Source organism: Giraffa tippelskirchi, chromosome 2, assembly GCF_054371585.1.
Source record: "Giraffa tippelskirchi isolate mGirTip1 chromosome 2, T2T-mGirTip1v1.2.pri, whole genome shotgun sequence".
Taxonomy (NCBI): domain Eukaryota; kingdom Metazoa; phylum Chordata; class Mammalia; order Artiodactyla; family Giraffidae; genus Giraffa; species Giraffa tippelskirchi.
The window spans coordinates 62,938,861-62,955,056 of NC_137276.1; the positions used below are offsets into that span (position 1 = coordinate 62,938,861).

A 16,196-nucleotide genomic window follows, 5' to 3' on the forward strand; every position below is an offset into this window, starting at 1 on the left:
TGACCCTGTCTTCCTGGAATGCAGCTCCCGCCCTTCCTCCTCTTCCTGATCTGCCTTCCTCTTTCAGAACTACAAGCCAGACCCTTAATGGTCCTGGCCTCCTCAGAGACTGGAGGAAGGGAGGGCACAGAGCTCCCCCTGGCCCTCCGTGACTCAGTACAGTGAGACTAGCTGCTGTCAGCACTGCATTCTTGCTGCCTCCGGGGACAATGAAAGTTCCTTTAAGGCACACATATTTGCCCTCTGGTTTAGATTCCGGGCACCACAAGAAGCCCAGCCCGTTGTCTCTTGCTGCCCAAGTGCTGAGAGCTTATGTAGCCAAATCAACAGGAGTAAGAAGGGACTTGGGGAAAACTGCTGATGTGGATTTAATGAGAGAGAAAGTGGGTTCAGTGTGCCTCCGCTCTCTCTTCCGCTACAGGTTTTGCTGGCACCCCAGGTTACTTGTCCCCTGAGGTCTTGAGGAAAGATCCCTATGGAAAACCTGTGGATATCTGGGCCTGCGGTAAGCCCATTCCACACACTCAGCTTTTTGGTGTTGAGGGCGCTCAACTTCCAGCGATGACAAGAAAGAGGCATTGCTATTCCCTGCGGGTCCCACAGGCATCTGGTATATGTGAAGTCACAGCGTTTGCTCTGGTGTCCCCCGGGATGGCTGTTCCCATCACAACCTCCTCCCCAACTTCCTAGATGATGATGTCTCCTTCTCAAAGAGGGATTTACCCATGCCTTAGTGGGTGGGTTGTGCCTGAAGAAATCCCAGACATGGCGTGGTGACGTGGGGCGTGAAGCCAGTGGCATAGCATTGTCGGCTGCCATCCACCTCTCTCTCTGGGGTAGTCCTTGACTTTATGGGTGGCTCAGAGCCCTATGTGGCTTTTCTTGGTTCTTCAACAAAGCAGGTAACTGACCCCAGTGATCTGTGTTCTGTCTTGTAGGGGTCATCCTGTATATCCTCCTGGTGGGCTACCCTCCTTTCTGGGATGAGGATCAGCACAAGCTGTATCAGCAGATCAAGGCTGGAGCCTATGATGTAAGGACCAGTTTGTTCCTGCCCTCTGTCCAGGGGAAGGGGGTGTGCTGAGTGTGTTGCAGAGTGTGAGGAATGTCAGGGATTTTGAGGACCATATAGGCCTCAATTCTTGTCACCACCTGTCCCAGGGAGCAACTTATTTGCACAGCCACTGTTGGTGGCTGTAAAATCACAGAATCCACTGAAGCCCTTTGTTCTGTTATTTGCAAAGAATGGCGTGGCTGTGTAGTGTGCCGTGTGACATAGAGATGAGAAGTGTGGTGGCTTCTCCCACTGCGGTGGGGCCTTGGGCATAGCGTTAAGCAGCAAGTTCCTCCTGGTAGGGAGATGGAGTTGAACCAAAAGATGTCAGGGTCCCCTGGTATGATATTCTGGCATTCTAACCATGATTGTTCTGTTTTTCTTTCCCAATCTTTAAGTTGACTCAGGTCCTGGGATACCCAGTGCTTAACCCACTTCGTGCTAGGCAGCTTTCGACAGTTAACCAGGGTTAATCTTGTAACCCTGGTTACAAGAGGTATAAGGTGCACAGATTTCATATCCCTCCTTCTCCTGTTCCCACTTCTTAGTTCCCATCACCAGAGTGGGACACAGTGACTCCAGAAGCCAAGAACTTGATCAACCAGATGTTGACCATAAACCCCGCAAAGCGTATCACAGCTGACCAGGCTCTCAAGCACCCATGGGTCTGTGTAAGTGTCTTCTCCTGAGGTCAAGGAGATCCTTCGTAGCACTGTCTTTACCCTCCTTCTGTGCCTACAGAATAACCATTTGGGTCCTTAGCTAAGACGCTGCAGAGGGGACAAGGGACAGGGTGGGGCCCAGGGGCAGCAGATGTCACCAAGAGAAGCTAGGGAAGCGATTGGGACTAACTGGCCTCTCCCTGACCTTCCCCCACTCATTTGGCAGGTATGACTTAGTTTTGCTGTTGAATGAGGGCTTAGGTTGACCCTTGCAGATTCTAGTTGATGACAGAAAGCAGCCAGGAGAACTCAAAAGTAAATTGCCATGCCTAGAGTGCATATCCAGATCCCAAATCAGACAACTCTAATGGGAAGGTGATGAGACCCAACAAATAAACAAAAGGGGCCTGTGAGCAATGAAAAAGGCTCCTAAAGTTCAGTCACAAAGCTCATCCTAGGAGAGCCGCCCCCAGGCTATCGGTGTGGGTCATCATCATGCTCTGTTTTTGTGTAAAGTTCTATCTGGCTGCAATATCTTTTTTCAAACAGGGTCTGCTATAGTCGGGCCTCCTGACAACCATGATGCATGTATTTATTTGTTCTTTTCCATGTTTACTGAATGCCTCTTTGGTGCTGGTCCCTGTGTGGGTGCTGGAGATACAAAGACAAATAATGCCTGGTGCCTTCCCTCACAGATCTCAGAGATGATCTGGGGAGACAGGCACTCAAGCAGGCAATCAGTCTGCAATGTGACAAGTACGTAAAAAAAATCTAACGAGTGTGTAGCAGCCCCTGCCGTCTCTGGTGGGCAGTGGGATTGCTGAACGCCTGGAGGAGGTGAGCTCTGTCCTGATTCTTGGCAGATTACTGGAAATTCCCCAGGATGATAATCTGCAGACTGAGGTTAGCACGGGCTAAGGTGAGAGGCGGTGGGGAATTATGGCAAGTTTAAGGAATCTTAAGTAGTTTGGTTGTAGATGAAGGTAGGGCTACAGGAATATAAGAGAACGAAGCCAAAAATGATTCCAGTGACATACAAGTTTCTGCCTAAGGAGTTTGGGTTTTATTCTGAAAGCATAGGGAACCATTTAAGAGTTTCAAAGAGGGAATGAAATATGCAATTAAGAAAGATCACTTTGGAAGCTGTGTAGAAAATGGAATTGAAGAGGCAGGGGCTGAGAGAGCTAAGGAAGCTGTTGTGGTTGTCTAAGCAAGGCCAGACAAGGTTTCAGCTAAGGGTAATGATAGCATAGGTGGTATGGCAAGGAGTGGACACATTTGAGAGATATTTGAGAGAGAAAATAAAAAGGACTTTGTGACCAACTGGATTTGGAAAGTGAAGGTCTTTTGAGAGAGGGATCTATGGGACATTGGCAGGTTTTGAGTTGTTAACTGAGTTGGAGGGTTGTACCATTCACTGACCCAGAGGAAACCTAGAGGAGGAACCCTTTTATGAGAAAAGATGATGATTTTAGTTTCATACATGTTAAGTATGAGGGCCTCCAGCTGGAGACGTCCAGTGGGGAGTTAGAAGTATGGAGAAGAAGTTAAAAATCAGAAATATAGGTTGTGGTCATTTCTGTATGGATGCTGTTGGGGCTATAGAAATAGATGAGATTGGTTCTCTGCTAATTGAATCCTTACTGTGGGCTGTTGTAAGAGAAGAGATGGCTACCAGCATTTAGTGGCCCGGAGAGGAGCCAGCAAAGGGGGCTGCGAATGAGAATGTCCGTGGGAGAAGGAAGATCAGGAGATCCTAAGAAATGGGAGGTCTCAGGAAGGGAGGCTCTGTAATCAGATGCTTCGGGAAGTCCATGATAAAGATGGAAGAGAGCCCATTGGCTGTGACCAGTTAGAAGCATTGTTTCATTATTTCACTGAAAGAGGCAGTGGAGGCAGAGAGACCGATGATACTGCTTAGAGAAGATGGATGAGTCAGGGGAGTTTTTAAAATCTTGCAATTGATTATATTGTGTTGACTGCAGAGAAGAATATTATCCAGATTAAAGGGTTAAAAATATTGGCTAAATTTTGGCTCAATGAGACCTGTAGAAGGTGTCCTACCTACTAATCTGGAAGATAATCAATTTGTTCTATGGAAAAAACTATATATATATATATATATATATATATATATATATATACACACATACATATAGGCTAATTGAAGACCCAGTGTTTGGAAAGCACAACAAGAGAGGGGCTCTGGAGCCCAGGTCAGGGGACCAGCATATGAGGGGTGATGCTTCTGAGACCTGAGATTAGGTTGCAGGGGGATGAAAATCAGCTTGTGGGGGGAAGGCTGGAACTGCAGAAGTTCTTGCTCGATCATCTCTCATATCTCTTGGTTTAGAAGTTTACACTTTGGAGGAGGAAGTGAAATATGAGACACTCCCCCACCCCACCCCGCCCCCAAAGGTAGACAAAGTTGGGAGAGTTGCTTCGGGAACCAGGAAAGGGAGAAGCCTGGATGGCACGGTGGTCCCATGGGGGTGTGGGCACCAGGCTACATGTTGTAGATTTTATTTTTCTAGCAGACTAGCCAAGATATAACAAGAGCAGAGTAAAGGGATGAGCCACTTAAAATGAGTACTCAAGAATTGTGGGAATATTATGTTCTGGGGGCATGTTTGTGGGCCCTACTCCCTATCATCCTGTATATCTGAGTAGCCCTGAGGACATCTCTGTATTAGGATATTATATAATAATTGATGCTTGTATTGCTGACCCTGAGTCATCAGGGAAATATAAATCATGTCTAAGGGACTCTGTTTAGAAGGAAGTTAGCAGTAATACATTGAAGAAAAATTCCCATCCAAAATGGTGAAGAGAATTGATGCTTCAAGGTAAAGATCCTCAGTTTCTCAGATCACAACTTCATTTAGGACCTTGTAGGGGGCTGCTGAGAGGAGCTCTTGGAAAGAATGAGTGCTCTCTGTAGAGAATAGGACCTCTTCCTGTTTCCTCACTGCACAGAATCTGGAGTGCTGTAGGTGCTCACTAAATAGCAGGGGAAGGAATAACTGCGTGAGGATCACAACACACAGAATACTCAAACTTTCCATAGCCCCCATCCCCTAAGGAAGAGCAGAACGCTCTCTTGCGCACCCTCATCCAGCATCAATTACCGGTGATGTTTTCATGTTCAAATTATTGTCCTTACATCACCTTGAGTTTCGGGTAGAGCTTTTATTATAAAAGCATTTTTCACATCTATGACCTCATCTTATCTTTGGAGCAACTCTGGGGTGGCTGAGCACAAGGCCACCAGTGCTGGGACTATGGTGAAGGCCAGAGGATGTGCCTGGGGGCTCACAGGCCTGTCTGTTTGGCTTCCAGCAACGGTCCACAGTGGCATCTATGATGCATCGTCAAGAGACAGTGGAGTGCCTACGCAAGTTCAATGCCCGGAGAAAACTGAAGGTGAGTTGTGCCTTCTGGGCCAGGCTGCCAGCGTCCTGAAATCATACCTTTTGGCAGTGCGCCCCCCGCCCCATCACAGCAGGAGAGAGAGAGTGAATCTTCCCAGTTATCACCCCCATTAATCTGCCGACTGGGACAATCTCTCATGGCTGGAGCTGAGCTGTGAACGTTGTACCCAAGGAGGGCCCCTAGCCAGCAGTTGCACTCTGCCTGAGAACAGAGCATGCTTCTGTAGAGCCTGATGGAATTCACAGGACCCTCTTCTTTTTCCAGGGTGCCATCCTAACGACCATGCTTGTCTCCAGGAACTTTTCAGGTATGTGTTCAGCTGTGCACTTTCATTCTCTGAGGTGAGTGGGTCAGGATGGGCCGTTGCCAGGTATCATCCCATCCTGATGCTGGATATCTCAGGCAGCACCTTGACCAGGATGGTGAGGATGCTGTTTGGAGGCCCTGCTACAGCTGAGTCTTGTAACCTGAAATTCTGGGGGGGCTTTACTTGACTTCAGATTTATGATTGGCATTTCCTAGAACCTCACAAGGAGTAGCCTGCCCAGTCTTCCATTTACATTGTCCTTGGGGATTCTTAATTCTCTGAGGACTCTCAGCACTTTAAGATTTTAGACAGTCTCAAGGGCATTGGAGGATGTGCTTGGGAAAAGAAAGAGATGAGTTAGAGTGAATCTTCCCAGTCACCCCCATTGATTGGCCGACTGGGACGATCTCTGCGTCGTTGTGTCCAAGTAGCGATGACTAATAGAAATCATTCCAGATGTTTAAACCATTTACAGCGACTATGCTTAAAATATTCTCTGTGATACCAACTGTAAAAATGAAGAAACAGAGGCCATCAGGATGGGGGGAAAGGAACTTAAATTCGTATGCAGAATTGGGAGACTTGGGACCAATTTGTAAATCACACTTGACATTTCTTTTTAAGATGCAAGACACTCCACCTTCCTCCCCCACCCCCCCACCCCCACCATCATTGTTTGCCTTCAGTTGGGAAGCACGGTGGCTTTTCTGTGAGGTAAAGAGTAATGACAGAACTTAAAAGACAGAAAGGTCTCTTCCCAACTTGCCTTTTCCTCTGGTCCTCCCTCCCCCTCCCCCTCAGCCCCACTGGTTTGGTTCAAGACTTCCCCTGCTTTCTCATAACCAGACTCCCTCCCTTGCTTTCCCTCTGCACAGCCATGGTGCGGGGGGAGGGGTCGTGCAGGAAGCTCAGGTGGACGGCTCCCTGGGCAGAGATTGCTCCCTTGAACTTGAGTCCATAAGGCCTGGCTCGAGTAGTTCCTGGTAACCTCCAGCCTTGCCTCTGGGGTTTCATGAACTCTCGACTCAGAGCCACAGGGCCCCGGCAGCTCAGGACTAGACAGTGAGCTGGGAGACTGTCGTCCTCAGAGGGACGTGTGACCCTGGTTGGGGCTTAGTCTTGTGTTGTGGGCACCCATGAAGGAAAGGCTGTGTTTTGGATTCACCTTACAAATGGGGATAGGAGGGCACAGTGAGCCACCTCCAGCAGAGGTGGAGCTGTTGTCCCGCACGGGGCCTCTAGTCGTCTACTTCTGCTTACAGCTTCTATGTTCTGGGTTTAAGAAAGCCCTTAGAGAGGATGCTCAAGGGCAGTTCTGTGCCCACCCTAGAATGGGGTGATCTGTTCTCTCTCTGAGTAGAAGAGACATGAAACAGGCTGCTAGGAAATCAGTAGCATGTGCCCAGCCATGGGACAGCCTCCGCGTCAGCTTCTTCTGTCCATTTCAGGAAATTGGTGTCCTAGTTTCAGGAACTCGGTCTCTGTTAGGACACAGCACCTTCACTGGTCCCTAAAGAGCCTCCTGTCCTTGCTGCTCAGACTCTGTCTGGCCTTCACACTCACTTTGCCCTGGCTCAAGAGACAAAAAAAGAAAATGTTGCAAGCATTCCAGGATAACCTCTTCTGCCCTGACTCTAGGACAGGTGAAGACAGAGCCTGTCTCCAGAAGCTTCTGTAGAAAGAGGTGTGTACAGGTATAATCAAGAAGAAAGGGCACTTGTGTGCTTCTTCAGGAACAAGTGAGGCTGTTTTCTGAGTTGATCCCAAGTGAAAAGTTCAGCTTATCCCTGGATTCGAGCAGGTTGGCTAATGGTGAAATCGGGGCTTCTAGAATGTATTGCTTTAGCAGCCTTGATTTTCTTTCTTGGGGCTCATTTTTTGGGCATCTACACCTTTGGAACACTGAAATACAGCCTTTCCTGGCCACCTGCCTTGAAGAGGGAAAGTGACCTGTGTCTCCAAGAAGCTGGGGGCTGTGGAGCATCAGTGAACTAGGGCCACAGACCCTCCCCAGGCTCCAGGTGCCTGTCTCTCTACCGTTTGGAATGTGGGCGAAGGAAAGAGCTGCCATCTAAAAATGTCCTCTAGGTCCCCTCGGGAGGAAGGTCTGCAGATGAGATTTTGACTCCTCACAGCCATAAGCTAGGGCTGGGCTGCCTCGGAAAGGACAGCCACTCCTCTCCAAGTCAGGTTTGGGTCTGCAGACCCTCCACCCGAGGTGGTCATGGGACAGGTGGAGCCCTGGGATTTCCCTACGTCCTGTCTGAGCCTGGCCCTCTCAAGTCCCCAGACTGCTGCAGGACTGGCTGCATCTGCTCACCAGCCTGCCCCCGGCGCCTCCGCTCCCCCAGCTCGGCCGGCTTGGCCACGCCGCCCGGATCCTGCTGTGCGCGGCGGCAGCGGGTTCCTGCGCCTCGCGCTGGGGCATGCTCGCTGCTGACTGGCCCCCGTGGCTTTGAGGCAGCTCTGTGCACTGAGAGACTGTATCCCCTCAGTTGGCAGGCAGAGCTCCGCCCCCGCCTCGCCTGCCGCGAGCGCCGCCGGCCTGGCCGGGCAAGGTACGTGGCATGAGTCCTCCCCGACCGCCTGCCTCGGCTCCCTGCCACCCCACCAGGAGGGCCAGCATGCCAGGCCCACTCACCAGGGAGACGAGTCCCATGCTTGCGAGCTGAGATGGGCATGCCGGACGGACCACCTAACTTGGCATCTGCGAGCGCCTCGGTGTTACGGAGCCCCCTAACCAGCCGTGCATGCTGGGCGCTTGCCAACTCTCAGGAGGCAATAGCCTGGGGACGTGGAGCTGGGCAGCAGGAGGCTTTCCTCCCAACACGCCGCCCGCCTGACAGCCTGGTCTACCTGTGAGGGCTGCGGCCAAGGCGACCCAAGACAGCCCTGGCCTGGCCGGGACCTGAGCTCAGGGCCAGGACTAGGCTTCAGCCGCAATGGTAGGCCCCGCCCCGCCGCGGGGGAAGCCACGCCCCTCAAAATTGTGAGTTTGGGCCTTGCAAGCCTCTGGGTCTGGAAGGCAATAGAGTGCAGAAGCTGTGCAGACAACAGTCCCTGGGTTTGGATCCTAGCCCTGCCTCACCCTAAGCAAGTCACAGCAGCTCTCCCAGCCTTAGTTTCCTCATCTCTCCAATGGGGCTAATAACATAACAATTAAAATCATTTTTGACTAAGGCTCTCAATGCTGCCTGTAGAAGACTTGTCCAAAAAATATTCCTGTTGCTGAGACCGCGCCCCAGATAAATAAAATCAGAATCCCTAGGGTGTGGGATAGGCGTAAGCTTTTTTTTTTTCTCTCCAAATTCCCATGTGATTCTAATGGGCTATCAGAGTTGAGAACTTTGATGTATGTAAAGCACTTAACACAGTGGCTGATCAGGCATAGTAGTAAGCGCATTGAAAAAAATTTTTTTCAGATCACCCCAGCATTAACTGGAGATAGGACCAAAGTCTGTTTTTGGAGGTCAGAGTTGTTGTGATTCTCACGGGAGACCCAGCTTGGGTAGGAATGGCCGCCTGAAGGGGACAATGGCAGCAGTAGTGACAGTTGTTAACACTTGCTGAGTGCTTGCTATGTGCCAGGTACTCTGCTTAGTGCTTTTCATGCCATGATCCCATTTTATAGATAAAGAAACTGAGGTTCAGAGAGCTTAAGTAACTCACACAGCTAATAAGCAGTAGACCCAAGATGCAAGCCCATCAGAGTCAAGGTGGGTCAGACAGTTGGACTTATTCCATCTCCCTGGAATCGTCCATCCACTGCCTGCCACCTTCCTGTGGCTTTTGTGGCCAACAGACATCACCATCCTTCCTAGTGGAGCTCATCAGCATCACTCTGTCCCTGGCTAGAATCTGTCTGCCCAGTCCTTTCTGCTCAGTGGGCCCAGAGACTAGACTCTGAGGAAAGGGTGGCATTGAGGACCTGCCCAGTCAAGGCTTCAGCCCCCCGGCAAAACCCTCCTGTAGGTGGTCCTGGTCTCTGTGTCTGTGTCTGCCTGTCCTCACGTCTGGTCTCCTTCGTGAACTGTGACACTCTTGTTTCTTGAGAACACTCAGGAGATGTCTTGCATCCTTGCAGCTTGGCCGTCCTGAGAATTTCCATGGCATCTAGGGGTGGAGCCCTCACCTTTCACCCTGGCAGTCTGCTTCCAGGCCTAGGTGGAAGCTGTTGAAGGCAGAGTTCCCAATCGCCCAGGCAGCCCCAGTGTTGATTGTGGTTCTCCTAAGCCCGGAGCGTCCTTGTTCTGCTGAGTCCTCTTCTGTGGCAGAGGAGATCCTGGGGTGCCACCCTGAGGGTCTGACGCTGCCTGAGGTGCCCTTCTTGCTTTGGGGCCTCAGGAAGGGCCTCTTTTAGGGGTTTCAGGAGACTCCTGGCCCCTTTGTCAAACATGTCAGTCTCTTGCGGATCCAGCTGCCAGACTTCAGGTTGAGGAGAGGGTACAATGCAGGAGACTTGATTTTTCTCTTTGTTTTCACAGCTGCCAAAAGCCTATTGAACAAGAAGTCAGACGGCGGTGTCAAGGTAGGTGTCTCCACTCCTCCAGCCCAAGTGTGGCCCCTCTCCCCGAAAAGTCACTCCTGGGACTCCTTGGCACTTTGTTCCCCCTTTCCCCAAGAACCTCTCTATCCTTGCTTTTTGCTTTAAACCAGAAACCTCTGTGCTCAGAACAGCAGGTTCCACTGGCCTGGGAGGGCAGAGGGATATGTGCTTCACCTGACCCTAGCTTGATTGGAAAGTCTCAGGGGAGGTGATTCAAACTATAGTTTGCTAGAACTGAATCCTGAACTTGACTTTCAGACACAGGTTTTATCTCCAGGGCTTGACTTTCTGAGTTTTTTAGGTTATTGGTTAATCTTATTTTCTTTTTAAAGCACAAACCCATTTAATCAAATGAAAGCAAAGTTTGCCTGGTTGACTCAGGGCACAAGGCTTGGCACCTGAAGCTACTATCCTTTTTCTCTTTTTTCTGATCTCCAAAGCACTTCCAGAACCCAGCCCAGATACTGTTGAGGGAAAGTGTCTTGAACTGTCTCGAGGCATAGGTGCCTTAGAAACAGGCAAGGACTTGGTTATCACAGCTCGTCTTCATTTGATGAGGGAAACTTTTCTGGGGGATCAAGGCAAGAGGAGGGACCAGGCCCCATAAACAGGAAGTCTCAGTGGGGGTGGGTGCTTGGCCAAGGTAGAGGGGTCCACACAAAGCTCAAAGAGTTCTTAGATGCTTTGGGGGCCGAAAGTACCCTGGGCTGGAGAGATAGATAGGAGTTCATGCTATCTTGAAACCTACCAACTTATACCGCAGAGAATTTCAAACCATTATCATGCAAACCTTTAAATTAAGACAAAAGTTTAAATTAGACTTTTCCCTGGGATCTTGTGTTCCCCGCTGAGATAGACTTGTGCCCCTTTCCCTGCCCCCATCCCTTCCTTTCCCTCTCATTCTTTGCATGCCTGCTTCCGTGTACTTCTGCCCTAAGGAGGGGAGCTTGGGCTCCACACACACCTGCTGACATAGAGCTGGGGTTGATTGGCAGCCCCTCAGTTTCAGGGTTGTAGGCTAGATAGTGGAGCCAAGTTAGGAAAAGATGTGTGTATATGTACTTAGTTGCTCAGTCGTGTCCAACTCTTTGTGACCCCATGGACTATAGCTGCCAGGCTCCTCTGTCCATAGGTTATCCTGGCAAGAAAACTAGAACGAGTTGCCATTTCCTACTCCAGAAGATCTACCCGATCCAGAGATTGAACCTGTGTCTCCTGAATTGGCAGGTGGATTCTTTACCACTGAGCCACCTGGGAATCCCTAGGAAAAGGTGGTCAGTTTATTTAGAGATTTCGCATGTGTCTTTCTGGAGAAGAAGCTAGAATCTGTCTTCACAAAGTGTTTATTAAATACCTATCAGAGGCTCAGTGCTAGGGGCACATAAGAGGTATAAGAGGAGATGCAGATTTCATTCAACCTCAAGAAGTTGCAAGGTTAATTGAAAAGGAAAGTGGACACACCTGGGATCAGCTAATGGTATATGGACCCTACAAGGGACGGTTCAGTCCAAGAAGCTTCTGGGGAAGAAACTTATTGGAGAAAGCTACAAGGATGTAGGAAGATTGGACCCAAGTCAGTGATTGCCTTTAGAAAATGGGATTGGAGGCAAAGGCAGGATGGGGAGACACACCTTTATTTTTTTAATTTGTATACACGTTTTCTTTAAAATGGGAATGTATTACTTCTGTAACTTAAAAATAACAAAAAAAAATTTTTTATAGGTTCTGTTGTACATATTGATGTTCTCTGCTCAACTGAAACATGGAGTATATGGTAAAGGGACACAGAAAACACAGCTGGACTGGTCTGGCTGGGCAGAGAAGTTGGAGGTTTGTGTGTTAGACCACAGGAAGCACCGTAGGCCACTGAGCAGGGAAGGTTAAGCGCGATGTTTTCGAAAGACTTGGCTAAGTGTGTAAGGGTAAATAGAGGATGGTAGTGTCAACCACAAATTGGCACTTGCCATTGGTACTTACCATCTACCTCTACAAGGATTAAATCATATGCTGCTGCAGCTACTAATTTTCAACACCCCCTGAAAGGAGTTCAGGGTGGAGAGCTGAAATGAGGCACTCTATACTCGGGTAAAAACTGGCAGAACAGGTCTTCAGATAGTTAATCAGGAGCCAATCTTATGAGCCCAATTCATTCTTATAACTTCCCATATCTAGAAAACCAGTAAAATCCTTCATGGTGACAAGTGTTCCTCATGACTAGTAGAAACCTTCTGCAAAAAAAAAAAAAAAAATATGTGTTTGATTGCATGTACTTCCCCTTTACCAAAATCACACAAATACTGACCTTCCCCTCTACTTCTTTGGAGCGGTTTCTCAAAGTTATCTGAGGTGCTGTCTCCTGGGCTATAGTCCTCATTTTTGCCCCAAATAAAACTTAATTCACAACTCTCACATTGTGCATTTTATAAGTAGACAGTAGGACCTTAAGACAAAGGTATCAACTAGGACTTATTATGGTCTGGGTATAGGGTGAAGTAAAGATGATGAGAAATATAAAGAGTTAATATTCAGACTAACCAGGAGAGCACAGACCAACCAGCTGGAATAGGTGCTGCCTATGGGTCATTGGTCCAGCTCTCCGCATGAGTGCCAGGCTCAGATTAGACATTAGCCCTGATAAGAGGTGTGGCAAAGGATGTTCCCATTGGATTCAGGGATTAAAAGAGGATCCATCAAAGGTAATGTCAAAGTTTCAGGACTGTTAAAAGAAATGGTGGTATCTCTGCTGGAACGGGGAGTAGTGAAGGAATGTTTTAGAGGAAAGAGATGTTTTCTTTTGAATCACATTGAGACTGAGAGACAGGTAGAGATCTGGGTGGAGAGGTCTTTTTTTTTTTTTTTTTTAAGATTTATTTATTTATTTTTGGTTCTGCTGGGTCTTCATTGCTGTGTACAGGCTTTCTCTAGTTGTGGCTTCCAGGAGCTACTCTTCATTGCAGTGCACAGGCTTATTGAAGTGTTTCTCTTGTTTCAGAACACAGGCTGAAGGTGCATTGGCTTCAGTAGTTGCAGCACAGGGACTCAGTAATTGTGGCCCATGGGCTCTAGAACACTGGCTCAGTAGTTGTGGCACATGGGGCTTAGTTGCTCCCCGGCATGTGGGAACTTCCCGGACCAGGGATTGAACCCGTGACCCTTGCATTGGCAGGCAGATTCTCAATGAGTAGACCACCAGGGAATGGGTGGAGAGGTCATTAAAGCTGCTGGTATAGCCCAGGGGGGTCAACACTGGATGTGCAAAGGGGGACTCACATGAGTGAATCTCATGAGTCCACTTACTCAGCCAGTTCTGGGTCTGAGGAACTGGGAAGGCAGCAACATGATCCATCCTTTAAAGTGTTCACCCTGGGAGAGAGACAGGGAAACCACAAGTTCTGGTGTGGTCTGTTAAGGTCAAGGAGGGAGGTGCATGCAGGATAGCCACTGGGAGCAGAGAGACCAGCATCTGAGCCAGAACAGGAAACTGAGTTTGAAGGACTAGTTGGATTTTGCCAAGTTAAGGGGAGGGAAGAGAAAGACATTCCAGGCAGAGGGAATAGCACCATGTGAAGATACACAAGTTTGAAACAGCATGATGATTCTGGGAACTCTGTTGGCTTTTGTATGGCAGAAGCAAAGAGTGGTTGCACAAAATAGGACCTGAAATAAAGCAGTGACAGCTGAGATGGTGAGCGGATGGTTAAAGGTGTCATTAAGGAATAGATTTCTAGCAGAACTTTGTAGATCCTGGCCTCAGGCACAGCCATGTAAGACTAGCCTATGGAGCTAGGTAAAATACACAGATGCTAGGGTCCAGCCTGGATTTCAGATTCAGGAAGCCTTGGGTGGAAGGTGGAATCTGACTAATTCCATTCCTCCATATGAATCCAAAGCACACAAAGGTTTAAGAGTCCGGAAAAGGCAAAAATTTCAGGGTTATCTGTTTTTAAGAGGCTGGAAGGAGAATCAGCAAAGGAAATGGAGAAAGAGGTGGATGAAGAACAGAAGTGTGCAACAAAGCCAGTCCTTACAGGAACACAGAAACACAGGCTAGGCAAACAGAATCAGCAGTTAAAATTGCTTTGGGGAACCTAGTCCAGGGTCTGACCCTGATCGAGTGCTCCATAAATGAGTTTTATGCTTGGGAAAAGACTTTAAATATAGAGGTGGGACCAGAAACTAAGATGCAAGTTTTTAAGAAGGGCATGACCAACCAAAATTCAAAGGCCAATAAGAGATTGGGGAAAATTCTCAGCAGGTGTGATGGGATATGCTGTGCTTCGTTGCTTCAGTCATGTCCTACTCTTTGTGACCCCATGGACTGTAGCCTGCCAGGCTTCTCTTCCCATGGGGATTCTCCAGGCAAGAATACTGGAATGGGTTGCCATGCCCTCCTCCAGGGGATCTTCCCAACCCAGGGATTGAACCCAGGTCTCCCACATTGCAGGCGGATTCTTTACCATCTGAGCCACCAGAGAAGCCCAGTGATGGGATGAGTTAATATTATTTTTATGCAAAAGAGCTTTCTGTAATAAATAAGAATACCCCCTAAAACCTGGCAGATAAACGGTCAGTGAAGATGAACTGACAATATGAAAAGAGGAATTAGCATGGGTTAACGAATGTGTATGTTTAGTCTCACTGGTGTCAGAGGCAGGTTGAAATGCGGTACCGTTTTTTACATTTTTTGTTTTGTTTTTGGCCACACCATGCAGCATGGGGGATCTTAATTCCCTGACCAGGGATCGAACCTGTGCACTCTGCACTTGGAGGGCAGAGTCTTAACCAGTGGGCTACCAGGGAAGTCCCAATTTTTTGACTCTTAAGTTTGTGGTAGTGGTGTAAATCAGAATGACCCCCTCCTAAAACAGCCTGTGTATCAAAGCCATAAAAGTGTTCCTATTTTACCCTTTAGTTCTAATTCCGGGAATTTTTCCTAAAGGAATCATTCAAAATATGGAAAAACTGAAAGCAGAAAGATGTTCAACATGACATTATTCATAACCATGAGAAGATGAAAAACATCAAAAGCTAACAAGATAATGACATGGGGAACATCAAAAGCCAATAAGATAATGACTAAATAATTATGGGAAATCTAATTGACCATTACAAAGTTATTAATTTTTACGACTATGTAATGATAGAAATGTTTTAAGTGGAAAAATGAGGTACAAAGCAGTACATACACTACTGTCTAAATTTTGTTTAAAACAAGAGAGTTTTTTAGATTATATTCAGTGTATAATATGTGAATAGAAAAAGAACCGGGAGAAGACCCACTGAAGTGTTAATAGTAGCTTCACTGGGTGATGGGAATTTGGAAACTTAGTTCATATATTTTTCTATATTTTCTACATTTTTCACCTAGACTGTGTATTACTTTGATAATCAGAAGAAAAATTAAGGTGCTACTTATTTTTAAAGTAAGATATTAAAAGAAAGGAAGGATAAACTCATATATAGCTTCCAATGATATTTTTAAATTGGATACACAAAAGACTGGCAAGAGTGGTAGGACTCTACGTGTTTTTCCCCCTCTTCTCCAAGCTGCTTGTAATGTGGTTGCAGTCCTTTTATAATCAGGAATAAGTGTATAATAATGAACAGCGTGGTTGGATAAAAGTACCGCAAACGCGGAAGGAAAAGACAAGGCAAGGTATGCGGGGTTTTTGCTTTTCTGGGCCTTCTTGAACGTCAAGGTGATAATCTGTGTTATGAGCGAGACCTGTGAAGCTGCTCAGAAGATCTTGAGCTGTCAGCATCCCAGACCTTTCTTTAGACCCCATCCTCCTTTCCCAGCCCCACCCCACTCCCCAGTTCCTGCTGGGAGTCCATAGGGAGATTTCTTTCTTGCTGTCCAGAAGCTTTCACAGATGCTCTAAGATATTAGCATTGGTTTGAGCAGCGAGTCTTCCTTGTGCACTGGAATTTGGGGACGTCAGGTTCTGCTTAGGTTTCTTCAAAAGTAGATGCCAGTGACCCAGGGTCTATGGAGGGGTAGAGCCACTTATGAAGACAGACTTCTCATTGAGAATAACTTGTGCATTCCACTAGTCCCAGGCCAGAATGGCCGTACAGTCTTTAAGGAGAGAGAAGGAAGAAAAGGAGGGAGAAATAAGGCAAGAAGGAAGAGAGGGAGGGAGGAAAGAAGGGAGAGAGGAAGGGAGGAGAAAGAAAAGGGAGAGAGGTCCTGTT

General features: G+C 47.8%; 1 protein-coding gene across 50 annotated transcripts in view; it reads left to right on the plus strand.

Moving 5' to 3' along the window:
* CAMK2G (calcium/calmodulin dependent protein kinase II gamma) overlaps nucleotides 1–16,196 on the plus strand; it is a 55,163-nt gene that overhangs the window by 23,856 nt on the left and 15,111 nt on the right. For 23 of the 50 annotated variants that reach the window (XR_014075500.1, XM_081564046.1, XM_081564084.1 and 20 more), the window contains 6 exons: nucleotides 422–505; nucleotides 939–1,033; nucleotides 1,603–1,725; nucleotides 5,056–5,139; nucleotides 5,413–5,455; nucleotides 9,940–9,983. Coding sequence is in view for 47 of the 50 variants with exons in the window: in XM_081564046.1 (XP_081420172.1) it covers nucleotides 422–505; nucleotides 939–1,033; nucleotides 1,603–1,725; nucleotides 5,056–5,139; nucleotides 5,413–5,455; nucleotides 9,940–9,983 (473 nt within the window). In the remaining 3 variants the exon portion in view is untranslated. Of the gene's footprint in view, nucleotides 1–421; nucleotides 506–938; nucleotides 1,034–1,602; nucleotides 1,726–5,055; nucleotides 5,140–5,412; nucleotides 5,456–7,950; nucleotides 8,014–9,939; nucleotides 9,984–16,196 lie in introns of all 50 variants that reach the window. The other 27 variants (XR_014075503.1, XM_081563995.1, XM_081564028.1 and 24 more) reach the window with 3 other exon arrangements.